Source organism: Dryobates pubescens, chromosome Z (assembly GCF_014839835.1).
Source record: "Dryobates pubescens isolate bDryPub1 chromosome Z, bDryPub1.pri, whole genome shotgun sequence".
Classification (NCBI taxonomy): domain Eukaryota; kingdom Metazoa; phylum Chordata; class Aves; order Piciformes; family Picidae; genus Dryobates; species Dryobates pubescens.
The window spans coordinates 138,760,740-138,788,598 of NC_071657.1; the positions used below are offsets into that span (position 1 = coordinate 138,760,740).

Below are 27,859 nucleotides of genomic sequence, written 5' to 3' on the forward strand. Positions count from 1 at the left end.
ACCAAATGAATGTAGGTTTGTCATGGTCACTAGTCCTTTGTCCCCCCCATAGCTACTAGGTTGTAGTCTGCTAGTAACTCCTTGTATTTAGACTGGAAACAGAGAGGTACTGCTCTAATACAGAGCAAAGTCAGGGGGGGTTCCAAGATGCAGTGATATGTGGTATTTAAGCAGTATTAAGAGAAAAGGAGAGAGGTAAGTTTTACCTTTAACTTCAAAGCTTGTGTTGGTAGAGGCTGCAAGAGAGGTTAGGGTATTTTAGTACCATGTTGGATTTAAGTGAAACCTCTTCCCTTAGTCACCAGTTCAGAAGTGCTGGGTTGAGCTGTGTCATCTCTCTCAGGAGTTTAATACTACAGCTCCTTCCAGTCTGTAAGGAGGCAGATGCTTATTCTTCACGTGGAATGTGAGAAGCCAGCTCTGTTTCCATGCCATGTGCTTTGTGATAGAAACCTTTCCTTTTTTGCCTCCCCCTCAGGATTCCAGTTCTGTTGTGGAGTGGACTCAGACTCCTAAAGACAAATGTTCCCGAGGAGCAGACCGCCCCAGCAGCTACGAGGCAGAGTGGGACATGGTCACCACAGTCTCTTTTAAAAGGAAACCCCATTCAAATGGAGGTATTTCAAACACAAGTGTGGGACTTTGTGTCTGTTGGTTTGTCTAGTGGTGGTGTTTTTCACAGAGTCACAGAGTTGTCAGGGTTGGAAGGGAGCTCAAGGCTCAGCCAGTCCCAACCCCCCTGCCATGGGCAGGGACACCTCACACTGCAGCAGGTTGCTCACAGCCACATCCAGCCTGGCTGCAAACACCTCCAGGCATGAGGCTTCCACCACCTCCCTGGGCAACCTGTGCCAGTCTCTCACCACCCTCATGGGGAAGAGTTTCTTCCTAGCATCCAATCTGAATCTCCCCACTTCTAGGTTTTTTCCATCCCCCCAGTCCTATCATCACCTCATAAGGGAATGACAATGGAATAGCTGCTGCCTGCCTACAAATCCATTCATTTCTTTCAATTGCTAGTGGCTTGTATTGCCGTTAAATGTGAACTCTGACTTCTTGGTGTGACAACTATTAGATGATACAGCAGTTTTACTTGTGTTGAGCTCTTGCATTCCTTCAAAGAAATGGAATTTGAAGTAGGTGTTGTCTTAGGACAGAAAATGTGGTTTACTGCTCAAGTATCCTTGCATACTGCAGCAGCAGTGGGAGATGGAATGTACACTTACATGGTGCAAGGGGCTTTTCTGTATGCACTTTTTTCCTTGTGCAAAATGGCTTTGCATCTGCATCATCTCAGCAGAGACATGCACCTGGGTTGGGGCAGTCCCAAGCACAAATACAGGATGGGTGAGGAATGGATTGAGAGCAACCCAGCCAAGAAGGACTTGAGGGCACTGGTAGATGAAAAACTGAGTAGGAGGCAGCAATGTGTGCTTGGCAGCCCAGAAAGCCAACTGCCTCCTGGGCTAGGTGAAAAGAAGCATGGCTGAGGGAGGTGATTCTGCCCCTCTGCTCTTGTGAGGCCCCAGGGAGTACTGTGTTCAGCTTTGGGGCCTCCAGCATAAGAAAGATATGGACCTGCTTGAGTGGATCTAAAGGAGAGACATGAGTGTGATTAGGGGACTGAAATGCCTCTTCTGTGAGGTCAGGCTGAGGGAGCTGGGGTTGTTCAGCCTGGAAAAGAGAGGGTTCTGGAGGGACCTTAGAGCTGTCAGTACTTAAAGGGAACTTACAGGCAAGATGGAGAGGGACTCTTTCTCAGGGACTGTAGTGACAGGACAAGAGGTAACATTTTTAAACTGAAAGAGGGTAAGTGTAATTAAATTGGCCAAGAGGTGGTGGATGCCCCATCACTGGGAAGTGTTCAAGGCAGGCATTCCTGCCCATGGCAAGGGGGTTTTAACTGGGTGAACTTTAGGGTCCCTTCCAGCTCAACCTGTGGTATGACTATATTGTAGGCCAGAAAGGACAATGACCTGAGTCATCTTCTTTTTCTCTCTGATTCTCCTGTAGTGCCTTTTCTTGTGATGGTTTTACAGGTCACTTACATCATGTGCAAGTGCAGGGTTTGGGTGTAAGATTATGACTGGTTTGGGGTGAAGCACAATCTCTGTTCCTAGGATACTTTGAGAGGAGCTTTTAGAGCTAGCAGGATGTAAAGCTAGAGCCAGCATATCTGATCAGGCACAGGATGGTTTCTTATGTCACTGGTTTACATTGATTCTTCATCTTCAGACCAAAGTGTCAGTGAGCACAAGTGACTTGAATTCTGTCCTTTGCCACTTAGTTCTTGCTTATTTCCCATTGCTGTAATGTGATGGGTGCAGGAGGGCTGCAGATTCCCTCCAGGCCTGCTGACAATTTTATGTCCTCTGGTAAAAGGAAATTTGATCCCTTCTCTTTGAATGTGTGCAGTCTTGTGCAGAGTGTGTACATGCTTGCACAGCATGGGAGAAGGGCTGGATGGGGAGATTTGAGTCATAGAATGGTCCAGGCTGGAAGGGACCTCCAAACGTCATCTGGTCTGACCTCCCTGCAGGCAGCAGGGACATTCCCAACTGCATCAGGCTGCCCAGAGCCCTTTTGAGCCTCACCTTGACTATCTCTGGGGAAGGAGCCCCAACCACCTCCCTGGGCAACCTGTGCCAGTGTTCCACCACCCTCATGGTGCAGAACCTGTTCCTAACATCCAGTCTCAATCTGCTCTGCTCTAGTTTGAAGCCATTGCCCCTGGTGCTGTCCCTGCAGGCCTTTGCAAACAGTCTCTCTCCATCCTTCTTGTAGCCCCCTTCAGGTACTGGCAGGCTGCTATTAGGTCTTCCTGGAGCCTCCTCTTCTCCAAGCTGAACACCCCCAGCTCCCTCAGCCTCTCCTTGTGGCAGAGCTGCTCCACCCCCCTGATCATTTTTGTGGCCCTCCTCTGGACCTGCTCCATCAGCTCCTTCCTATATTGTCCTTCCTCTGCTTTACTTTTGGAAGCAGATTTACAATGCCTGGCTGATGCTGTGTGCAGTACAGAGCATACAGTACTGTAATGTGTACAGCCTTTGGCCTGAGGAAGCAGTGCTGCCTAGTGGAGGTGCTGGTGGGGTTCAGCTTGCCCCTGGAATTTGATGGAGTTGTGAATGAAAGTCCTGCATCACTTCATAAACTGCAGGCACAGCTTTAGGGGAGCAGTCTAATGGACTTGCTGATGATTTTGGAAGCCTGTAGGAGATGAGGAGAGACAGAGAAATCCAGAAATGGCAGCTGTGATACTTAGGGGACACATTTTGTTGTCAGAAGCAGTGCTTGCTTTTGTGTTTGCCATGAATGGTGACAGACACAATGCATGTGTTGTTGTTAACCCTGGAAGTCAGACTGAGAATCATGTGTGTGGTGGTTTGTTTGTTTTTTTTCTTTCCCCTCCCCCCTCTTTTTTATTTTTAAGATACTGCAACTCATGCAAATGGAGAAAGCAAGTGGTCATTCCTGTTCAGTTTGACAGATCTGAAGTCAATCAAACAGAACAAAGAAGGCATGGGATGGTCTTACCTGGTGTTCTGTCTGAAAGATGATGTGAAGCTTCCAGCTCTTCACTTCCATCGTGGAGATAGCAAACTATTGATTAAATGCCTTGAAAAGCATATTGTGCTGAATGAGTAAGTATCAGATCACTCTTTGTTCTGATTTAACAGGGGCAGCTGTTGGGTTCCTTCCTAAATTCTGCAGTGCAGTTCAGATTCATGCTTCCTGAGAGATTTTCTCTTCCCCTTCTCATTAGTAGAATCCCTTTGCAAGGTGACCGAAGCTGTAATTCTGCTCATGCATTTGGAATGTTGCCTGAAGTCTTGAAATGGTTGGATCAGTTGATGAAACCCCTTAGAACCTGCTGAAGTGTTGTTGGCTCCCTGGTGTCTCCCCAGCTCCCTCTAGTGGGTACCGAGGCTTCTCAGGAGCGTTCAGTGTAGAGCTCCGTTCTTCCTCATGAGCCATTTCTATTAGATGTGCTAATTTGTGTTGAAGTTTGAGCTCTGCTTTGTGTGAAATCTCTGTGAGTGTTGGCACTGGTGGGTGAGGCAACTTACAGCAGAATGGAATAGACCAGGTTGGAAGAGACCTTCAAGATCATTGTGTCCAACCTATCATCCAACACCACCTAATCAACTAACCCATGGCACCAAGCACCCCATCAAGTCTCCTCCTGAACACCTTCAGTGATGGTGACTCCACCACCTCCCTGGGCAGCCCATTCCAATGGGCAATCACTCTCTCTGTATAGAACTCCCTCCTCACCTCCAGCCTAAACCTCCCCTGGCACAGCTTGAGACTGTGTCCTCTTGTTCTGGTGCTGCTTGCCTGGGAGAAGAGACCAACCCCCACCTGGCTACAACCTCCCTTCAGGCAGTTGTAGAGAGCAATAAGGTCACCCCTGAGTCTCCTCCTCTCCAGGCTAAGCAACCCCAGCTCCCTCAGCCTCTCCTCACAGGGCTGTGTTCCAAACCCCTCACCAACTTTGTTGCCCTTCTCTGGATGTGTTCCAGCAACTCAACCTCCTTCCTAAACTGAGGGGCCCAGAACTCAAGGTGTGGCCTAACCAGTGCGGTGTACAGGGGCAGAATGACCTCCCTGCTCCTGCTGGCCACACTGTTCCTGATGCAGTACTGTCAACTACTTTGATTTGGATATAAACTTCCCCCCCCAACAGGATTCTGCTCCCCTATAAGGAGTGCTGTATTACCTACAGGTTTTTCACTTGGATCAAAGCCTTTTTGATTGGCATGGCATAAATGCAGACTGAAGGAAAATGTTCTGCTCTAGCCACATAGGCATGATAGTTTAAGAAGGCAGCATGGTAAATGAGAGTGGATAAAGCACAAGTGTTTTGTTGATACTTGCAACATAAATACTCTGATGAGAGATCTGGAGGTGGATAGTGAAGGGGCTGTGGGAATACTCACAGAGGGCTCTTCTCACACTAGTACCATCAACCAGGTCAGAGTTCCCTTTGAGAGAAGGTTGTCACTGAGTAGTGCTGCTAGGCTAGGGAACAAGTCAGTAGGACAGGAGGATTGGGCTGGATGATCTGAGGTCTTTTCCAGCCTCAGTACTTGTGTGATTCTGTGTATTCATTGAAGTGCTTTGTGAAAGGCTCTGACAGTGCCAGTAGCTGGAGTTGTGTCTGGTGATAAGCAGGAGCTGTCAGCTGCGTGGAGTCTGTGTCATGGTGAGTGTGAGCAGTTGGTGAGGTGGCACTGGCTGGTATGGTACCAGCATCACTTGTGGGCTTGTCAAGTGGGAAATTCCAGAAGAGCAAAGGAGAGGTTATGAGATGGACAAGGTAAAAGTGTAGGTCAGCATATTTTCTGTACAGCTGTGGATTAGCAAATCTTGGATGGCAACTTCATCTTAAGTTCTGAGGGGGTTTTCCTAGGCTTCTTTGGAGATCTTTCTTGAACCTCTTCCCATTTAATTTTCTGATGTCACTACTTCTGCAGGCACAGGGAAGCATTGCTGTCCAGCCATGCCCCCACATCTGTCTCCCCCCAAGCCCCAAGGAAATTGTTCTGCTCTGTGTTTACTTGTTTGTGGTCATCTTTTGGCTAGTGACTGGTAGGCTGGGGCAGGTTGAGGAGGCAACCTGTGTAGCAAACCCTGGAAAGCCACCTGTGTTGTAGTGAGTTGCTGGAAGCTTCATACCAAATTTATTGCCTGTGTACTACAGCAATGCACTTCAAATTTTCTGACTAATTCTCATAAGAGGTATTTAATGAGCAGGACCAAGTTTTGAGTGTGCCTGCTGGCTGCATTTGACAGTGCAGCAAACTGGTTTGCACTGACATCATCAAAACTTTGTTGCTGTGATGAATTATCAACTAGAGACTTCCCATTTTAGATGATTGTCCCTTATGCCCACTTGCCACTTGGTCCCTTTGAGGCTTTAAAAGAAGCAATTTAAAACCAGTGAGCTCCAGCAGATGCCTGTCCCTCCTGAACTGGGGAGCCCAGAACTGGATGCAGTATTCCAGGTGAGGCCTTAGCAGGGCAGAGCAGAGGGGGAGGAGAACCTCCCTGGATCTGCTGGACACACTCCACTAAATGCATCCCAGGATACCATTGGCCTTCTTGGCCACAAAGGCACATTGCTGTCTCACCTTGCTGTCCACCAGCACTGCCAGGTCCTTCTCCTTGGGGCTGCTCTCCAGCAGCTCCCCTCCCAGCCTGTGCTGCTGCAGGTTATTGCTGCTGTTGGTGCCAGCTGTCTGTCACAGAGGGGGTTTAATTCAAACGGAGCTGCACAAAGTTTTGTTCCCTTAGTTTGAGGAGGACATAACACATGACTCAGCCTTTGCCCCTGTGCTGCTTTGCAGTGCAAGCCAGTTGAGGTTCCCTCACTGTTGCTGCCTCTGGCTGGTGTCTGGCTGCCTCAAAATGAGATCTCTTGTTGCATTTCATATCCGTCAGTGCTGGTGGTGTCCTGTGCTGGCGGAGGGCAGGAGAGATAAGGCTTATTAAAGTTCTTATCTCTCACTTCAATAACATGGTAGATGATGCAGGTACTAATAAAAGTAAAAGTAATTTTTCTTTCAAAGGCTAGAAACAGTGGGTTTAAACTTTGGGAGAGGGCAGTAGGGGAGGTATTTTACAGATCTAAGTCTGTGTGATGGATTAGTCAAATGGCAGAGTGTGTGGCCCTGCCTAGCTACCAACTCTGAGGCTTGAATGTCAGCCTGGCTGCTTAGCTGTTCTTTCTTCTGTCACACATTGTGATGATAATTGGTGACTCCAGAAGCTGGTTAATGAATTGATAGGGTATCTGTGCTGGGGCTGGGAAGATGGAATGTTGAAGTGAGAGATGAGAGCAAAGGAACAGGTGAAACTCTAGGAGCAGCACAGTTCTGGCTTTATTACTTTTTCATCTGCCTATGCAAACCTGTGAGAGAAGCAAATGTTCAGAGCAAGAGTATATAAATGCAGTGAGTTAAGCCAAGCTGTGTTCATTTAGCTGTTGAAGTTTATACAGAAATAGGCTTGCAGGGCCCTGTTGAGATAGAATAGAATAGAATTAACCAGGTTGGAAAAGACCTTTGAGATCATCCAGTCCACCCTATCACCCAGCACCATCTAATCAACTAACCCATGGCACCAATGCCTCATCCAGTCCCCTCTTAAACACCTCCAGTGATGGTGACTCCACCACCTCCCTGTGCAGCACATCCCAGTGGCCAATCTCTCTTGCTGGGAGGAACTGAAGATGGTTCTGTTTCACAGTACAGTGGCTCCTATCAGTAGGAATATTTGGAATGAATTTGAGATTAGCTGTTGTAATACTGGTGGTTAGCTATTTGTTGATATGCTTTCATACATTAAATAGTAGATTGCATTCCTTTTATCTTTTACAAGGAGCCTTACTGTAAGATTTACTAATTGGTAGAAAGAATTCCTTAACCATATGTGGTGGCCTGGGCACTTTTCACTTCCTCTGCTTTATTAAAGGAGTTTCAGCATATGCTGTGTTGAGGCTGACCATGTCTCACCAAATTTCCTTCCCTGTGTCATCTCTGTCTGTAGTCAGATATAGAAAGCTGTAATTGAAGGCAGCTCACACATCTGGGTGACAGAAGTCATCTTCCAGAGTAACTTGCTGAATTGCTCAAAAGCATCATGAGTTTTCAAAGAAAGAAAGGTTGGGCTTGGTGATCTTTGAGGTCTCTTCCAACCTTGGTGATTCTGTGATCCCAGGATGTTAGGGGTGGAAGGGACCTCTGGAGATCTTGGAGTCCAACCCCCCTGTCAGAGCAGGAGCATAGAATCCAGCATGGGTCACACAGGAACACATCCAGACAGGGCTGGAAGGGCTCCAGAGAAGGAGACTCCACAACCTCTTCTGGGCAGCCTGCTCCAGGGCCCTGGGACCCTCACAGTCAAGAAGTTCCTCCTCCTGTTGAGGTGGAACCTCCTGTGCTGGAGTTTCCATCCACTGCCCCTTGTCCTATCCCAGGGCACAGTGAGCAGAGGCTGTCCCTGTTCCTTCCTGACCTCCAGCCCTCAGCTATTGATAGACATTGATCAGATCCCCTCTCAGTCTTCTCCTCTCCAGACTGAACAGCCCCAGGGCTCTCAGCCTCTCCTCCCCAGGCAGTGCTGCAGTCCCTTCAGCATCCTTGTAGCTCTCCAGTGGAAGTCCTGTTCTGTAGTGTGTTAGCTCTGAACTTGTGCCAAGAGCTAAGAGTGAGCTTGCATCCAACCTGCTTGCTTTGTGCAAAGCCTGCAGTGTGACTCCCACAGCCAGGGAAGGTTCTGTGAACATTGCCAAGAAAAACAAATGGTCTCTTAAAAACTGTGTTGCAGATCTTCCCAGGACAAACGGATTCTGCTTGTGAACTCTCAGAACAAGTCTCTGTCCCAGTCCTTTGAAAACCTCTTTGATGAACCATCATATGGCTTACTACAAGTATGTAGCCTTTTTGGTTTGAATTCCTTTTATTCTGAAGACATTTATCACAAAGGGAGAATAAGAATGGAGCTGCCATGTCAGACAAACATTTCCTGCCCCATTGCCCTTGCAAAAGCCTGCATTTTGTTCTAGAAGGAATGGAAATTACACTTCCTTGAAAGCTGGCTGCTTTGTGCTCATCATGTTTGAGCTTCCTTCTGGTCCTGTTTCAAACCTATCCAAGTGACTGCTGATCCTGTACATTTGGGTTCAGCTAGCTGCAGAAAGGGGGGAGAAGAAAAACATTTAGGAGTCCCCAGAATGTTAATTAGGATTTTCTAAACATTCCTTGAGTGAATCTTCTGTTCTTGGTATTTTCTGGCAGTTTTGAAGCAGCAAAGAGCACAACATTGCCTCAAGGAGCTTTTTGCTTTTTGCTTTTTGCTTTTTGCTTTTTGCTTTTTGCTTTTTGCTTTTTGCTTTTTGCTTTTTGCTTTTTGCTTTTTGCTTTTTGCTTTTTGCTTTTTGCTTTTTGCTTTTTGCTTTTTGCTTTTTGCTTGCTTTGAGTTTATGGGCAGCAAAACTTCCAGTGCCTTGAGTGAGGCCAGTGTTTTGACTCAGTGATTTGTTTAATTAAAGAAAACCCTTGATGAGTCCATTACATTCTTTATCAAGTCAAGTTTTGTGTGAGATTCCTGGCAGAGTACATGATGATTCAGGAGTGGTTTTTTCCTATGAAGGTAGAGAAGCTAGGCATAAGGAAAACATTCTGTGGCATTCATCACTGGGAAGCAAGTGGTGGATCTGATCCACTTCTATCCATAGAAGCTTTCTGGGCACAGTGCTATCCCAGTCCTGCAAATCAGTGCAGTCTTACCTCAGTACTTCAGATACCATTTCCCTTCCGTCACGGATGTGAGACTGCTGATACACGAAACCTCGGTAACTCTGAGGCTGGCAAGACAGCAGGAAGAGTAGAGGAATTCCAAATAATCCAAATTCTCCTTGTTCCAACACAGAAGCTGAAGAAGGATCCCTACACAGTAACAATGGGGAAGTTTTCCAAAGTCACCAACTACATTTTTGACAGCTTCCGCTCCAGCGAGCTCTCCCAGCAGCGGCGCCCGCCGTCGGAGATGGCAGACTTCCTCAACGATGCCATCCCGGGCCTCAAGATCAATCAGCAGGAAGAGCCAGGGTTTGAAGTCATCACACGGGTGAGTGTGCAAAGGGATGTCATGGTTTAGAGCAGGACAGAGTGCCCCAGTGCCCCTGGGGCAAAAGCAAAGCACTTCTCACCCAGGATTGGAAAGTTTAAAAGGAGAAGCTGCTCACAAGCTACCCTACTACAATGTTAGAGTGTGTAGTGGTGAGCATAGCCAGGCATATAAAGTACCAAGGGAAGCATGAGCTGGGTTTGACAGAGAAGCTCATTAGGCCCAAAAAGACTTCCACACAAAACCTCCACCACATCAAACCAAAAGCCCTGCACTCATTTTCTCCCCACCTGGGGTTTAACATCTGCCCCAGGGCTCTTTCTTCCTCCCCATTGCTAGGCTGGATTCAGGCCAGGCCTGGAACTGCCTCCCCTTTGTCCCTGGCATTAGACCTAAACAGGCTAAGGTTATGCAGTAAAAATTAGTCAGGCCTTGAGGGCCACAGATAAGACTGGAACCATCTTTTCCCCACACCAGGTAAGGGAGCTCACTGCATCTGGGGAGGAGAAAGGGAAGAAAGAGAGAGACAACAACTTTGCAGTCAGATTTATAGAGCCACGGGATTTAGGGAAGGAAATGCAAAGATTACATCTTCTGGTACACCTCCTGCACACTCTGTACCTTCTGGAGGTCTCTTTCGTGGTGGTTCTCAAAGGCACTCAGCCTAAACTGGGACAATGAATATGAGACAGATGCATTTATGCCTTTGATGCACACCTTTGAAGGAATGGCAGGACTGGAAGCCTGGTGAGTTGTGGTGTTTGTGCTTGGTGGCTGGTGCTGCTCTGCCATTGATTCACAGGACCGGGAGAGTATCATCAGCTGCTTCTAGGGTATCCCATGTTTTATGCCTGCAAATGTGAGCTCTGCTTTGAATGTTTGTCATTCCTGAAGTGAGGATTGTCATTGTCTAAGAGCCACTCCCCCAAAGTGCCCCATTTCATGTTTAGTGCTTCATCTGCAGTCAGAGAGCTATGTGAAGTGACACTGAGGTGTGAAGGTTAGTAACCAGCTTTCTTGGCTAATCACTTGCACCTTGCAGTTTGGTTTGAGGGGACTGAGAAGATTAAAACAAAGTGTTTAATTGGCCATTTCATGCCTAGGGTGTGTAAATGTAGACTTGTGTGTGACTTGAACCACATCTAGAATGAACTTGTAAATGGATCATTATACCTGCTTTGGACTTCTGTTGGTGGCTTTTACACATAGGTGGAAGGGGTTTATTTTTAACTGCTTATGATTGCTATTTAAGCAGCTTATGTGTTTTGAGAGTGTTACACTGCTGTGACTGCTACTTATTCCCTTGAGTTCAAAACAGTGTTAATTGCTGTATCAACTAAGTGATTCTAAGAACTTGCTGCCTAGCACTTAAGCACTTTGTTTGTCAATGAGAAAAGGCATAACAGCTGCTACACACTGCAACTAACACTGACCTAAATGTCTTAATCTGGCAAATAACTTCTAAAGAATTGAAACACAAATTGCCTTGGTGCTTGCCATCACCAAAATAGTTCTAGAAAGTGAGGAATTAGTCTGCTGGATTCTGCTCTGCTTAAACATTCAGTGTGGAAACTGAGAGAGACTAACCACAAACTGTGAAAGTGTGGTGGATGATAGGAGTTCTGAAAGCACACCAAGTCCTGGGTTTTCTTTAAGGAATGGTGTGCTTCAGCTAACCTTTCAGTCACACTGTGCAGTCTCTGTCAGCATAGCAGCTTCTCTTTCCAAGCTGGTTTTCAGTTCTCCCTTAATTTGCCGTTGTGCATCAGGAGTGTGCTGTTGAAGTGCAGCAACCTGCTGTTTGCTGTGTTGCACATACCTCATGTATTTCCAGTTGCAGGGGGTTTCAGTCTGTGTGCAGCTAGTTCAGAGGCACTTGTGGGAGCAGAAGGTTTTTAAACACGGGCACATACCTCCTCCAAAAGCTGAAGTACTCCTGTATGCCCAGGTCCTCAGCACAGAGTGGCTTGCTCTAAAGTTCTGGTTGTATTGCTGGTGTGCACATAGCCTTAAGTCTTTAGAGCTGCTAACTGAGGTATGCACATGTACTGAGGTAAGCTGGGGAGGGACTTCTTAGGGTGTCAGGGAGGGATAGGACTGGAGGGGATGGAGCAAAACTAGAAATGGGTAGATTCAGATTGGATGTTAGGAAGAAGTTGTTCCCCATGAGGGTGGTGAGAGCCTGGCACAGGTTGCCCAGGGAGGTGGTGGAAGCCTCCTGCCTGGAGGTGTTTGCAGCCAGACTGGATGTGGCTGTGAGCAACCTGCTGTGGTGTGAGGTGTCCCTGCCCATGGCAGGGGGGTTGGAGCTAGATGAGCCTTGAGCTCCCTTCCAAGCCTGCCAATCCTGTGATTCTGTGTGATAATGCAGTGCCAGTGCATGTCAGACTGGCAGGCACAGCACTGCTCATGCAGCTGCTGCACACTCCTGAGGCGTTTCAGTGAGACTCATACAGCACATCTGCTTCTGTTTCAGATTGATCTGGGCAGCCAGCCTGAAGTGAGCAGGAGAGAGCCTGTGTCAGCTGAAGAATGGGCTAAGAATATGGACTCTGAAGGAAGGATTCTGGATGTTGACTACATAAAGCACTTGATATTCAAAGGGGTAATTTGTTTTCCTACAGCTGGCGAGACCTGTGGCTCAGTGCTTTTCCCTTCCCTGCCCACACCTGCCTCTGCTGTTTTCATGGTACTTGTAAAGCCTTGTGCAGGGCTTTGAGCCAGTCAGTGTGGCTGGAGAGACCTCATAAAGCACAGCTTCACGCTCATCAAATAACCTCAGCAGTCTTGCAACCATACAAAGTGCTCTACAAGGAGAGTGATCTTGTGGTAGCTCAAGTGGAAGAGTTGAGAACACAAAGGCTTAAGTAATAAAGGAGATGAATTGGAGTGGCTTTCAGGAATACACCACTGCTGCAGTGTTGGAATATTTGCTTTATTCTTTTCTTTTTAAGGGCTTTTCCCTGTCTTTCTTTAGCAAAAGCTTCTCTTCTTTGCCCAGCAATCTGCCTGGGTTTGTCCCTCATCAGAGCAGTCCCAAACACCTCATCTGGCATTTCTTCATTGAACTGAAGGGTTTTGCTATGTGAATGTGAAAGGAGGCTCAGTTATGTTCTGTAGGTATCCTGCCTAGTGTTACTTTGGTATTATTCTTTTTGGCGAGACTCTGGCTGCCTTAATTCATTCTTTCTGCACCTGTTGATGTATCTTTGCAAGCATGCAGCCCTGCACACTTGGACTTTGAGGAGAAGTAGAGAATGGTGACCATTCCATTGGGCAGAGGCCAAGGGGATGAGATTTAATAAGGCTAAGTGCAGGGTTCTACACTTTGGCCATAACAACCCCAAGCAGCACTATAGGCTGGGAACAGAGTGGCTGGAGAGCAGCCAGGCAGTAAGGGACCTGGGGGTGCTGGGAGGATGTTTTGTGTAGCACAGTGCTGGGGGGTTCCTGGCCCTGATTTAGTCAGGGAAAGGATCTGGATGTGGCTGTGAGCAACCTGCTGTAGTGTGAGGTGTCCCTGCCCATGGCAGGGGGGTTGGAACTGGCTGAGCCTTGAGGTCCCTTCCAACCCTGACAATTCTATGTCCCTTCCAACTCAGTTCACTCTGTGATTCAGAAGTTTTCTACTCAGACTCTTTTCCTCCAGTTTCCTTCTAGTGTGATACTTACTTGGCAGGTAAGAATTGGGTGGGATGTAAACAGAAGCTTACTGGTAAAGATTCTCTTGGAACTTGTTACTTGTAGCAGTCTTTTATCACTACAGGGAATTTTCCCCACCAAATGGAACCAGTCTTTTGTTAATGCTTCTTCTCTGTTTTTCCCTTAGGGTCTCTGTCATACTTTGAGAAAAGAGGCATGGAAGTTTCTTTTGGGCTATTTTCCTTGGAACAGCACTAAAGAAGAGAGAGCAAACCTGCAGAAGAGGAAAACGTGAGCGTGCTGGGGCTTGGGGGTTAGAGAGGAGCAACAACAGGTGGTTGGAGGGGTTAAAGAGGAACAACAGGTTTACCCTGCTTGCTTTCTGAAGGCATACAGTGATGTGGGAGGCTTTTTGGAAACAGGAAAGACAGGTGCTAAAGATGACTGACTGCAGAGAATTGTGTGGGGGTTCCTCATGCCTGATTTGCAAACTACAGTTCCAGTGATACATGAACAGGACTTTGTCCCATTTATGGTACAGGAAAAATGGCATGAAGGAAGGCCTTAAACAGAAAGGAATGTGATAATTGAGCATGGTTTGGTTTCAAAGTTACCTTTCCTCTTCAGGGATGAGTACTTCAGGATGAAGCTGCAGTGGAAGTCTGTCAGTGAGGAACAGGAGAAGCGGAATTCAAGGTTAAGAGACTATCGGAGCCTTATAGGTAAGGGCAGGTTTGGAAGCACCTGAGTGCCCAGATCACACCTTGGCAGCTCACTGGGAACTGCATGAACAGGCACTACAAGCTACTGTGCTGGCCTTGGCAGAGGTGGCTCAACTTTGGTATATTTGTAGTACTAAAACTATCTTGGAGTACTAGAGAGCTTTACATGCTGGTGTTAGATGATGGCTGGGGGTTTTAGCTTCATTTAGAGTCACAGAACTGTCAGGGCTGGAAGGGACCTCAAGGATCAGCCAGGTCCAACCCCCCTCCCATGGCCAGGGACACCTCACACTACAGCAGGTTGCTCACAGCCACATCCAGCCTGGCTGCAAACACCTCCAGGCAGGAGGCTTCCACCACCTCCCTGGGCAACCTGTGCCAGGCTCTCACCACCCTCATGGGGAACAACTTCTTCCTCACATCCAATCTGAATCTCTCCACTTCTAGTTTTGCTCCATCCCCCCCAGTCCTATCCCTCCCTGACACCCTCAAAAGTCCCTCCCCAGCTTTCTTGTAGCCCCCTTCAGATACTGGAAGGCCACAATGAGGTCTCCTGGGAGCCTTCTCTTCTCCAGACTGAACAACCCCACCTCTCTGTCTGTCCTCATAGCAGAGGTGCTCCAGCCCTCCAGCTCACAATCAGTTAGCAGTAAAAGGCCTCTTTACTTTACTTCATGGTGTGATTTGTTTTTTAATTAAAGTAATGACAGACAACAAGAAAGTGAAAGCACATCACAGGGCTCCAGGATGGTAGGGCTTGGAAGGCACCTCTGGAGATCTCCCAGTCCAACTCTCCCTGCCAGAGCAGGAGCAGAGAATCCAGCACAGGTCACACAGGAACACATCCAGACAGGGCTGCAAAGGCTCCAGAGCAGGAGACTCCACAACCTCTCTGGGCAGCCTGCTCCAGGGCTCTGGCACCCTCACAGTCAAGAAGTTGTTCTATTGTTGAGGTGGAATCTCCTGTGCTTCCAAGTTTTGCAGCAGTGTTTGAGGAAGAGAGCAGCAGCCTAAAACCCACTCTGCATTAATGTGCTGCTGGCTTTGCAGAGCTTACTCTGAGAGTGTTGTGTGTTGTGTTCCCTTAGAGAAGGATGTGAACCGGACAGACCGGACAAACAAGTTCTACGAAGGCGAAGATAACCCAGGCTTGATTTTGCTGCATGATATTTTGATGACCTACTGCATGTATGACTTTGACTTAGGTAAGTTGAGTTCTGAATGTGAAAGTCTCTAGTTTCTGATAGGCACTTTTGCTTAATGCTCATGGGAAGCTTTGGGTTGGAAGAGACCTTGGTTGTAGCATCGTAGAATGAATAAGGTTGGAAAAGACCTCAGAGATCATCGAGTCCAAGCTGTCACCCAACACCTCCTGACAACTGAACCATGGCTCCAAGGGCCACATCCAACACCTCCATGACAGTGACTCCACCACCTCCCTGGGCAGCACATCCCAATGGCCAGTCTCTCTTTCTATGAAGAGCTTTCTCCTCACCTCCAGCCTAAACCTCCCCTGGTGCAGCTTGAGGCTGTGTCCTCTTGTTCTGCTGCTGGCTGCCTGGGAAAAGAGCCCAACCCCCACCTGGCTACAGCCTCCCTTCAGGGAGTTGGAGAGAGCAAGGAGGTGTTCCCTGAGCCTCCTCTTCTGCAGGCTAAGCAACCCCAGCTCCCTCAGCCTCTCCTCACAGGGCTGTGCTCCAGACCCCTCCCCAGCTTTGTTGCCCTTCTCTGGACACCTTCCAGCAGCTCAACATCTTTCCTAAAGTGAGAACTGGACACAGGACTCAAGGTGTGGCTTAACCAGTGCTGAGCACAGGGCAGACTGACTTCCCTGCTCCTGCTGGCCACACTGCTCCTGATGCAGGCCAGCATGCCCTTGGCCTTCTTGGCCCCCTGGGCACACTGCTGGCTTATGTTCAGCCTACTATCAACCAGTACCCCCAGGTCTCTTTCTGCCTGGCTGCTCTCAGCCACTCTGACCCCAGCCTGTAGCACTGCATGGGGTGGTTGTGGCTGAAGTGCAGCACCCAGCACCTGGACTTGTTAAATGCCATCCTGTTGGATTCCACACATCTGTCCAGGCTGTCAAGGTCCCACTGCAAGGGACCTAAAGATCAACCAGTTCCAACTCCCAGCCATAGACAGAGATCCTTTCCATTAGACCAGGCTGATCAAAGCCTCATCTAGCCTGAACAATTACAGGGATTTATTTTGCCCCCTCTTCTGTTTCACTCTGGCATAAAATGAAAATGCCTGCATCTGAAAGGCTTTAACCTGGGGAGAGGCACTGCCCAATACAAGATAATCTCTCTCTAATGGGCAGCTATCAGTGTTAATAATGCAAAATCTCCCATTGCTGAAACCTCTGAAAGCCTCCACTGGAAACTGGGGGTACAAGAAATAATCTGTCCCTCTTCATTTGCTACTGATTCACTTCAAAGGACACAGACTCACAGGTCATAATAGCAATAACATTGTCACTCAGGCAGTTTTAGTCTTACCCTGTTTTCTACTTTCATGGTGTTTCCCCCCCCCAGTTTTCTGCCTTGCTCCTCATCTTGTATTGATTACAATGTGGTTTGTAAGTGTCAAGATTCATACTCCAATAGTGCAGATAACTCTGTTCAGTTTCTCCTCCTGTTTCTTGTTCTCTTCTATCTGATGCTTATCACAGGCATCTGAATTCATCAGCTGAGTTGGGATTGGAAAATTAAGAGCCAGTTTGTCTTCACCATAGCCCTAATGGTGGTGTTTCTGTTTGGTTCTGCTTGCTGCTTGGAGTTTTAAATGGATCTGAGTCCTTGGAGCTTGAGTTTTACAGCTGCTGTTAAGATGAATCTGTCAATAAAAATGACAAACCAGCTGCCCCTGCTGTAATTAAAGCACAGCATGCTGCAGCAGCTGTTAGTAAACAGGGGAGTTCTGAAGTGTAAGAGCCAGCTTTGAAAGTCTCCATAACACTTGGTCAGAAGTTGCTTCAGAGAATGCAGCTGTTGCAGAAGGAAGAGCATGCCACATCTCCCTCTGATCAGTGTGTAAGCAACAGCTGTCTGCTTCTGCTGATTGCCTTGGAGAGGAGGGAGTGAAAAGGTATTTCTAGCTGCTTCCCCCCTCCACCCTTGGCATGACCTCTGGCTGCTGTGTTCTGGGCTGGGGCAGTCCCAGGCACCAATACAGGCTGGGCAGGGACTGGTGAGAGCAGCCCTGAAGAAAAGTGCCTGGGGGCTGAGAAGCTCAGCAGGAGCCAGCAGTGAGCACTTGCAGCCCAGAGAGCCAACTGTGTAAGAGAGAGAGACTGTATAACCATGTAGCTGTGTTCCACTCCTCCCCTCCCCCTGCTCCCCCCCCCCCATTGTCTGGCAGTAATGAAGGGAAATGAAAGCACAATCACTGCCCATTCCAGGTGCCTTAAATGTATTGCAGTGGGTAAGCTTTCTCTTTGGGAAACAAGCAAGGGAAATGGAAGCTTGGCACATCTGACCAAGGCTCCTCAGCTGCTCAAGCTCTTAATCCTCCCAGCAGCAGCTGTAGAGAGGTCTGCCTGGTGCCACAAAGTACCAGCCAGGGGAGGAGGCAGAGCAGCTGCCAGAACAACCTTTCTATGAATTAATTTCTCAAGTCTGCTTTACTATCTGAGAGACTTCTGATCTGTCTTGGACAGAAATTGCTCTCCATTCACTTCTCATTTGCTGTATGGTGAGGAATAGAACACTGTCTTTTCCCTTGAGCTTGTCATTATTTTACCTGAATTTTGTCCTCCTCTGGTTTTTCCTTCTCTGTGTTTTGACAGTCATTGATGCCAATCCTCTCTGCAGTTACTCAGTTGCAATTACCTCATTAAGAAAGGGAATCAGCCAAGCTTGGGTCTAAGTGAGCAATCTCCTGTTGTGTTGAACCAACCCCTGGTAGCAGACATGCACATAAATCATACTCTCCCTTGCTTAGGGAGGTCAGCAGCAGCAGGGCAGCAGATAAGCTGACTTGAGCATCAGTGAAAAGCTGGATTGGGAGAGTCAGGAAGAGGGGGGAAAGTGAGCACTACAAATCCTTGTCCTCTGTTCTTGTTTGGGTTGTTAATTGCAAAATAAGGAGGCTGGAAGAAGCATTAAAATGGTGAACTGTGAAAATGTTTTATATACAGCTAAAATGGGCCAGCTGTTCTAGATGTCCTTCTCTAAAGCCAGCTGCTTTGTTCTGGTGCTGAAGAGCAGCTTGTTCTTACAAGGGATGTGAGTGCTTCTTAGGACACAGCTATTTGGTTCCCTGTTTCTGGGCACAGAAACCTAAAGGCATTTCATTGAATCAGGTCTGGGTATGTTTGCTTTGAGCTTCTCCACTGGAATGTGCTGCCCAGGGAGGTGGTGGAGTCCCCATCACTGGAAGTGTTTAAAAAGAGCCTGGATGAGGCACTTGGTGCCATGGTTTAGTTGCTGAGGTGGTGTTGGGTGACAGGTTGGACTGGATGATCTCAGAGGTCTCTTCCAACCTGCTTAATTCTGTATTCTCAGGCAATACTTTGTTGTTAATACCCTTCTGCAGTTTGATGGGGACTAGTCCTCAGTCTTGGCTGTTTGGTTGGGTAGATGGTCTCAGGCTTTAGTGGATTTAAAGTCCATGCAAGCAGGAAAAGTCTCTAGTGCCTTAAATACAGAGATCCTTAAAGCATGTTCAGTGCCTCTCAGAAAGAACTGTGAAGTGTGAAGTTTTCTTCATGAAAGCTGTTGTGCCATCTGTTCTCCTGGGATTGAAACTCAACATCTCCTCTTGAAATCTGCTTGGAAAGAAAATCCTCAGCTGGGAGGGGAAGTGGGAAGGCATGGAAAGATTTTAAATAGATGGAAGAAAGCAATGAGGTCCACGTGGAGAAGAGAAGAAATAGGAGCCTGTAGTTGTGATGATGCAAGGGATGTGTTCAATCTTCTTGCCAGTATCAGTATATGCTTCTGAGCACTGAATGGGGACTGTTGACTACAAATCACAGTCACAGAATGAATGTTAGGGGCTGGAAGGGACCTCCAGAGCTCAGCCAGTCCAACCCCTGCCAGAGCAGGAGCACCCAGAGCAGGTCACACAGGAACACATCCAGGCAGGGCTGGAATAGCTCCAGAGAGGGAGACTCCACAGCCCCCCTGGGCAGCCTGCTTCAGGGCTGTCACCCTCACAGGGAAATAATTCTTCATCTTGTTCACATGGAGCTTCCTCTGCCTCAGCTTCCACCACTGCCCCTTGTGCTGGCATTGGGCATCCCCCATCAGAGCCTGGCTCCAGCCTCTGGGCACTCACCCTGCACAGCTTTAGCACCAGCAATGAGGTCACCTCTCAGGCTGCTCCTCTCCAAGCCACAGAGCCCTCAGCTCCCTCAGGCTCTCCTCATAAGGAAGATCTTCCACTGCCTTCCTCATCTTTGTGGCTGTGTGCTGGACTCTCTCAAGCAGTTCCCTGAGGTCCTTCTTGACCTGAGGGGCCCAGAACTGGACACAATATTCCAGATGTGGCCTCAGCAGGGAGAGCAGAGGGGCAGGAGAACCTCTCTTGACCTACTGCCCACAGCCCTTCTAACCCACCCCAGGATGCCCTTGGCCTTCTTGGCCACCAGAGCACATTGCTGGCTCATGCTCAACCTCCCACCCACCAGGACCCTCAGATCCTTTTCCCCTTCAGTGCTCTCCAGCAGCTCAGTCCCCAGCCTCTCCTGCTCCGTGGGGTTGTTCTTTCCCTTTGTGTCTGTTGTGCCAGCTCAGTTTCTTGGTATTTTATGTTTCTTCTCTGTTCTGTTAAGACTGGCAGGAACAGTTGCTAGATCCTGTTAGCTCTACTGGATGTTGGTTATTGTTAACACAAAAATGTTTGTCTTGGTGCTTGAGTTGGAAGATGCTCTGTAGAAGCCTGGAATGCAAATGTTCTTTCCCCCATCCTTTCCTCCCTCAAGGTTACGTCCAGGGGATGAGCGACTTGCTTTCACCTGTCCTGTATGTCATGGAGAATGAAGTAGATGCCTTTTGGTGCTTTGTGTCATACATGGATCAAATGGTAACATAAGGCTTTGCAGTCCATACAAACAGATCAGCTGTGGATAGCATTTGGGGCTTAATTCTTCCAGGTTTCATTGGGTGTTGAAGAGTCTTCTGCAGCAGCCATCCTCTGCTGGGAGTCAGTAGGCTTTTCCTGACCCACCCAGGCTGTGGTGGGTTTGCAGTGCTGCAGCTGTGCAGTGCAGGCAGATCTGGCTCCTTGCAGATTCCAAAGTAACTCAGAGCCTTCACAGATGAGTTTGTATTAATCAGGAGCCCCTAGCAGAAATGTGTTCAGGATCATGGTTTGCTGTGAGTTGTTCAATGCCATTTAGACCTGACACAAGCTGAGCTTGCACAGGAGTGAAAGCAAAGCTGCCTGGCTGGCCTGAGTGCAGTGGTGCTGCATGGAGGCACAGAGCATAGGCTGATGGAAGATGACCTTTGTTACATACAAAGTGTTGCTGAAGACACACAGGTCACTGCTTTAGCTACACCTTCCAGTAGGAGGCAGCCATCTCAGCAGTAGTGCAGTCAGATATCCACAGGTTGATAAGTAAAGGATGAGAGCCGCTCCTGCAGTAATACAAGTTCAGCTTGAGATTTACAGCTGGGGTTTGGTTATTCATTTAGCTATTGAGTTTTCTTATCATGGAGTTAATAAAAATGACAATGCCATTACTTGTTACCTTTTTTTTTCCTCCCCCCCTCCCCTCCAGCACCAGAATTTTGAAGAGCAGATGCAGGGCATGAAGACACAGCTCATCCAGCTGAGCACTTTGCTCCGGCTGCTCGACAGTGGCTTTTGCAGCTATTTAGGTAGGTGCATCGTGCCCTCACTCACAGCAGCTCCAGCAGCTTCCTGCATTCTCTGTGCCTTGATACCCCTGCCAGCCTTTAAACATGATGCCTGTAGTAATCTCCTGTGAATGCAGGACTTGTGACTCAGTGACACCTCCAGGTTCCGGTTAGGATGCCGTGCCTGTTGCAAAGCAGGACGGTCCTGCTGCTGGTTCTAATGACATGGTACCCTCAGGAGCTTTTGGTCCTGGAGAGGGGCTGCCATCTTAAACACCAGGGGTATGGTTGTGTACCTGGAAGGTCTGTTGGGTTTTCCCTCCTCTCTTGTCCTGACTAAATGTGGTGTTTATGAAATGTAACAATCTTATTCCTAGAATCTCAAGACTCAGGCTACCTTTATTTTTGCTTCCGATGGCTTCTTATCAGATTCAAAAGGGAGTTCAGCTTTCAGGACATTCTTCGCCTCTGGGAGGTAAGAGGGGACCTCAAAATCTAATCCCAGCTCTCTGGAACAGAAGGCAGGGGACCTGTGGCAGAGTGCTGAACACTCCACTAGACTGACTTTTATGTGTTAGGCTGGGTCAATGCAGTGAGGTGAAGGACATCTTAGCATACCTGAGCCACGCTGTGACTTCCTGCCTGTCACATCTCCTCAGCCAGAGCAGAGGAAGCTAATGAAAACAATCCTGGAGAGCTGGGGGGGATAAACTGGCTGTTGAAAATGGTTTGGTCAGGATCCTTGGAACCATAGAACTGTACAGGGTTGGAAGGGACCTCAAGGATCATCCAATTCCAACCCCCCTGCCATGGGCAGGGACACCTTGCACTACAGCCACATCCAGCCTGGGGAACAACTTCTTCCTCACATCCAATCTGAATCTATCCATTTCTAGGTGTGCTCCATCCCCCCCAGTCCTATCACTCCCTGACTCCCTCAAAAGTCCCTCCCCAGCTTTCTTGGAGCCACCTGCAGATCCTGGAAGGCCACAATGAGGTCTTCTGGGAGCCTTCTCCTCTCCAGCCTGCACAACCCCAACTCCCTCAGTCTGTCCTCACAGCAGAGCAGCTCCAGCCCTCTGCTCATCCTCATGGCCCTTCTCTGGACACCTTCCAGCACCTCCAGATCCTTCCTGGAACAGAGGCTCCAGAACTGGCCCCAGAGCTCCAGCTGTGATCTCAGCAGAGTGGAGCAGAGGGGCAGAATCCCCTCCCTGGCCCTGCTGGCCACACTTCTCTTGCTGCAGCCCAGGCTCTGCTTGGCTCTCTGGGCTGCAAGTGCTCCCTGCTGGCTCCTGTTGAGCTTCTCCTCCCCCAGCAGCCCCAAGTCCTTTTCTTCAGGGCTGCTCTCCAGCCAGTCCCTGCCCAGCCTGTATCAGTGCCTGGGATTGCCCTGCCCCAGCTGCAGGACCTTGCCCTTGGTCTTGTTGAACCTCATGAGGTTGTCCTGGGCTCAGCTCTGCAGCCTGCCCAGGTCCCTCTGGATGGATCCCTTCCCTCCATCTGTCAGCTGCACCACACAGCTTGGTGTCATCAGCAAAGTTGCTGAGGGTGCACTCAATGCCACTCTCCATGGCACCAACACAGATGTTGAACAAGCCTGGTCCCAGCACTGATCCTTGGGGGACTCCACACTCATCCTTCAGAGGAGGCTCTTAAGTGAGAGTAGCAAGTGGAGAGTATCTGCCTACTTCTAATAGGAAAGAGCTTATGCTAGAAGCAGTAGCATTTGTGTGTGTGTGGTGAGTTCCTTGATGCTGGTGGAATGCAACACTTGTAAGGTAGGTTTTGTGTTAGCTAAAACCATAAAGAGGATGGTGCCAGAAGAGGAGCTTGCTAAGGCCCTGTGATGCCAAATGCCATCATGTGAAACAGCAGGAGGAGGAAGGTCTGAGAGCTTCAGGTTAATCAAATCTCTCTTTGAGGATCTTTTTGGATGACCTTGAGGTCAGATGGGGCAGTTCAGGTGAACTCATGTTTTTGTTGAACTCTCTCCAGTTCTTTGTTCCAAGGAAATGGAGAAGCACCCCAGCAGCACAGGCTTATTGTCTCAGGTCCAGAGCAGGCTCCCACACAGGAGAGGAAGCCTTCACATAACTGGAAGGTGGATTTTCTAGCACATAACATCACAGAGTCCTGCTGGGAAACAGAAGGGTGGTGATAAGAGCAGGGCTGAGGTGCATAAACTCTGTGTTGTGATGAAACAGAAGGTTTCTGATACAATAACAAATAAAAGCTGATGCTTTTATTGCCTTTTTTCCTCTAATGAGAAAGGAGTCACATAAAGAGGAGGAGCAGTGTTTAAAGCTGTCTGAAGTAAATCTTCTTTAGCTCTTTGTCAGCAGTTGGTGGCATTTATTATCCCAGAGTGTTGAAGTGATGTTTTAACTGGAGGAGGACTGAGGTTTATTCATCACATTCATAAATGAGGGAACCAAGTGAATTATCAGTTCCAAGGATAAATTACAATGATGGGCTTGGACTGGAAGCTCTCCAGAGGTCCCTTCCAGCCCCTAACATCCTCTGACCCTGTGATTTTTGAGGGGGGAGGAGGAAATCCCCCAGCCTGCTTCCTCCCCTGGGTGTTATCACAGTGCTCCTAAAGGCTGGTTTTTCTCTTTAAATTGATGAGCACATTAGGGTTTCTCACAGCTTTTAGTCCCAGGTTAGCAGGAGTTTATTGCATCTGCTTTCATATGTGCATAGGGAAAAGCAGCACACTGTATTTCTAACCCCTGAGTGTATTTTTGTCTGCCTGAGGAAGGTGATGGAAACCTATTGATATGACAGGCTTGCAGGTTCCTTCCAGCACATCATAATACATCTTCACTGCAGAGGCTCCTTTCCTTCTGCTGGGGGATGTGGGATAGCAAGGGGCTGGCTTGTTTTAAAAACAAGCTAAGGCAAGGTGTTGCTGGCTGTAGGGAAAGCCAGGGGCACTTGTGTCACAGCTGAAGTCCCACTGTAAACACTGAGGGGTTTTTCAGTTGGTTTGAGTTTTGGTTTGGGTTTTTTTGGTGTTTGTTTTTTCCTCTCTGGAGCTGTGCAGCTTCCTTGGCCTGAGCAGGGTGTGTACGTGGCATTGACAAAGGCAAGCTGCAGGCACAGGAGAGCAATTTCCCCTTTATGTTCAGGAGAGAGACAGGAACTGCTTTGAGGGTGTTTCCAGTCTGAGCAGAACTTGTGCTGGCTTTTTGTTGCACATGAATTGAGGGAACCCATTTGAAAGGGATGTTACAGGATCCCAGGATGTTAGGGGTTGGAAGGGACCCCTGGAGATCTTCAAGTCCCAGCCCCCTGCCTGAGCAGGAGCATAGAATCCAGCACAGGTCACACAGGAACACATCCAGACAGGGCTGGGAAGGCTCCAGACAAGGAGACTCCACAACCTCTCTGGGCAGCCTGCTCCAGGGCTCTGGGACCCTCCCAGTGAAGAAGTTCCTCCTCATGTTGAGGTGGAACCTCCTGTGCTGCAGCTTACATCCATTGCCCTGGGTCCTGTCACAGGGTGCAACTGAGCAGAGCCTGTCCCTTCCTTCCTGACCCCCAGCCCTCAGATACTGATAGACATTGATCAGATCCCTCTCAGTCTTCTCCAGACTAAACAGCCCCAGGGCTCTCAGCCTCTCCTCCCCAGGCAGTGCTGCAGTCCCTTCAGCATCCTTGCAGCCGTCCCTTGGACTCTCTCCAGCAGATCCCTGTCCCTCCTGAGCTGGGGAGCCCAGAGCTGGATGCAATATTCCAGGTGAGGTCTCAGCAGGGCAGAGCAGAGGGGGAGGAGAACCTCCCTGGCTCTGCTGGACACACTCCTCTGAATGCACCCCAGGACCCCCTTGGCCTTCTTGGCCCCCAGGGCACATTGCTGTCCCATGCAGAACTTGTTGCCCCCCAGCACTCCCAGGTCCTTCTCCCTGGGGCTGCTCTCCAGCAGCTCCCCTCCCAGCCTGTCCTGCTGCAGGTTATTCTTCCTGCCCAGCTGCAGGGCTCTGCTCTCATCCTTGCTGAGCCTCATCAGGTTCCTCTGTGCCCAGCTCTCAGTCTGTCCAGGTCCTGCTGAATGGGCAGACTGTGCTGTTACCCTGTGATGCATTCATTTGCAGAGGGGGGATGGAGAGCTACCACCTGAGATTCTACTCCTTACTTCCAGGACTTCTTAGGCTTCTTTTTCTTTTTTTAATGTAATCTCTGGCTAAAAGAGAAGTTCCAGAGAACTGGAGAAATACTTAGTTGCCTTCAAAAGTAGTTCATTAAAGCCACTTGGCTGGAGGGCTTCCTTGGTTTCCAAGAAGTGCCTTTCTTTTCAGACAAAAGGCAGGAGCATTTCCCAAGCAGTTCTCATCTTTCACCAGGTCATGTGGACAGAATTGCCTTGCCAGAATTTCCATCTCCTCCTTTGTTGTGCCATCCTGGAATCTGAAAAGCAGCAAATAATGGACAAGCACTATGGCTTTAATGAAATATTAAAGGTACTCGATTTTTAATGCATCATTTAAATGTGGATGAACTCTGGGGAGTGTTTCATGTGGGGAGGAGGGTGTGCCAGCTTGTACAGCATCCACTGTGAGCTGAATGTCTGTCACAGGATCACAGAAACATGTAGGTTGGGAAAGAGCCTCAGGAGCACCAAGGCCAACCCAGAGCCCTGCTCTGCAAGGCTCACCCCTAAACCACAGCCCCAAGCACCACAGCCAAACCCCCTGCAAACACAGCCAGGCTTGGGGACTCCACCACCTCCCTGCCCAGCACATTCCAAGCCCTCACCACTCTTGCCTGAAAAAAAGCTTTCCTCATGTCCAGTCTGAACCTCCCCAGGGGCAGCTTGAGGCCATTCCCTCTTCTTCTGTCACTAATGACCTGGGAGCAGAGCCCAGCACCAACCTCTCCACAACCTCCTTGCAGGGAGCTGTAGAGAGCCAGGAGGTCTCCCCTCAGCCTCCTCTCTTTCCCACTAACCATCCCCAGCTCCTTCAGCTGCTCCTCATCAGATTTATTCTCCTGTCCTACATGCTTGCAAAATGCTTCTTTGATGTCTGTGTTCAGTGACCAGATCACTGGCAGATGGAAAACTGTTCTCCTCCTTTGACCAGTGCTTCATGTGCTCACAGGAGGAAAAGCAAGCATTGCTCTTGCTGTCTCCTTGGAGCAGCTGGAAGCCTGGGGAGTTTGTCACACTTAGAAGTAGCAGAGTTTCCTCCTGCAGCTCCTGGCTACTGGTGGAAGGCAGCTGTGGCATAGTACAACTTTTCATTGCCTGTTTGTCCAAGCAAAGTGTGTTCATCACTCCTTCACTAGAGGGGGCAGCTTGCAGGGTGATGGCTGCCAGCAGTGTGCTGTACAATGGTGTTTACCATCTGTGACTCTCTGACTCTCCCTTTTTCCAGCATATCAATGAACTGTCTATGAAAATCGACGTGGAATATATACTCTGCAAAGCAGAAGCAATTTCTATGCAGATGATGAACTGCAAGGTAAAGATACTCTGACCATAGCTGCTGTGAGCATTTCTGGGCAGTAAAACTATGTGGTTGGCCACATGGGTGGCTTACAAGGTACCTAAGTGCCTGGGCTTGCTAAGGAACGTGCTGTGGCTCCACAAGCGCAGCAAGTGATTAATGCTACGGAGTCACACTGTGCACTGGGCTTTAGCTCCTGAGCTCTTGGCTCTTACCAGATAACCTCAGGATGAATGATGTGATTAAAGGTGAGGTGAAAGGTGCATTGCTCTGAAAGCATAGCAGACTTCACAGGCAGAGTTCACCCAAGGGTTCAGCCAGCACTGACTTTGATGTGTGTCATTATTCCAGTGGTTTAGTCTTCTGGGTTTGTAATGAAGATCACATTGTTAACCAGGAGGTAATTTCTGAGCCTGTCCTCTTCTGGCCTTTCAGAAAGCAGATAGAGAAAAGGGTAAGTTAATTGGAAGTACTGCTGAAAGAGATGCTTTCAGTGCAGCTAACCAGGGATAAGAATGGCTTGGGGGAGGAGGAGCTCAGTACATGAGAGGTTGGAAGGGAACTCAAGAGATATCCAGTCCAGCCCTTATTGGTTGCATCCTTATTGTTAATGTTCCTCACGGAATTGCAGTGGTTTCTAATGTTTACAATTTCTTTCCTCCTCCTCCTTTCTAGGAATTGCCTCAAGCAGTTGGGGAGATCCTGGGGATAGAAAGCAGTTCTGTAACACCGGATTCGGATCCTGGGGAGGACGGAAGCGGCGCTGTGCTGAGCTGTCCTCCGTCGCTATACCCGAGCATCTCCACGCCTGTAACCGCTGCCAACGGAACACGAGACCCCACTCAACAGACATCTGAGACACAGAGCTTGACACCTGCATAGTGACAGTGGGCTGAGCTGGAGAGAGGCTTTGAGCACGTTGGTTTTCAAGCACTTGAGAGAGGGATATTTAAATTCGGTGTTGATTAAGCTTTAAGGTTGGAAAGGAAAATCTGTACTGTAATGCTCTTGCATTAAAGCTTTACAACATGACTCAACTTAACTATTTTTGTAGTTTCTTCTACCAAAATAGCCTTTTTGTTTTCAATAACATTCCTTAATATTTTTGTAGCCAAGTGCATTTTCTTTTCTCGCAGAAGAAGCGGAAGCAGAGCGGTGGTTACGGACGGGGGCGGCAGCCGTGCGCCTGCCGAGCTCTCGCGCCTCCTGCTCTCGGGCAGCGTGAGCTCCTGGAGCAGCTTCACCGGAGGGCAGCTGGAGCTGCTCCACCAAACCCAACAGCTGTGAGGAGAAGCTGTTGTGTCCCAGGAGGATTGTTTTGTAACTGACAGGGTTTTCCCTATCTCAGATGTTTACAAAAATACTTTGTAAGTATTTGTTGCTGGTTGAATGTAGCTTTGAAGAGGACCTGTGTCCCGCAGAGTGTCATGTCCGCAGCCTGGGTGCTGGGGGTGGATGGACAGTGTATTTTTACATTAACATATCTTCACTTTCTATATTCATCTGTACTGACCCCCCCCCACTGCAGCCACCAATGTTTGTGAGTGCTGAAGAAGGCCTAGCAGCCCTGTTTGCAGTAGCTGGATGAACTTGGCTCTTT

The 27,859-nt window shown here is 48.6% G+C and overlaps 1 protein-coding gene across 1 annotated transcript; it reads left to right on the forward strand.

Moving 5' to 3' along the window:
• Window positions 1–478: 478 nt before the first annotated feature.
• On the forward strand, window positions 479–27,167 carry TBC1D15 (TBC1 domain family member 15). Its single transcript, XM_054178595.1, has 14 exons — window positions 479–617; window positions 3,431–3,641; window positions 8,332–8,434; window positions 9,436–9,633; window positions 12,110–12,238; window positions 13,463–13,566; window positions 13,903–13,997; window positions 15,086–15,202; window positions 19,927–20,027; window positions 20,728–20,827; window positions 21,184–21,281; window positions 25,156–25,272; window positions 26,188–26,274; window positions 26,935–27,167. The coding sequence occupies exons 1-14, from the start codon at window positions 572–574 to the stop codon at window positions 27,139–27,141; spliced, it is 1,713 nt and encodes a 570-aa protein (XP_054034570.1). The 5' UTR covers window positions 479–571; the 3' UTR covers window positions 27,142–27,167.
• Window positions 27,168–27,859: the final 692 nt, after the last annotated feature.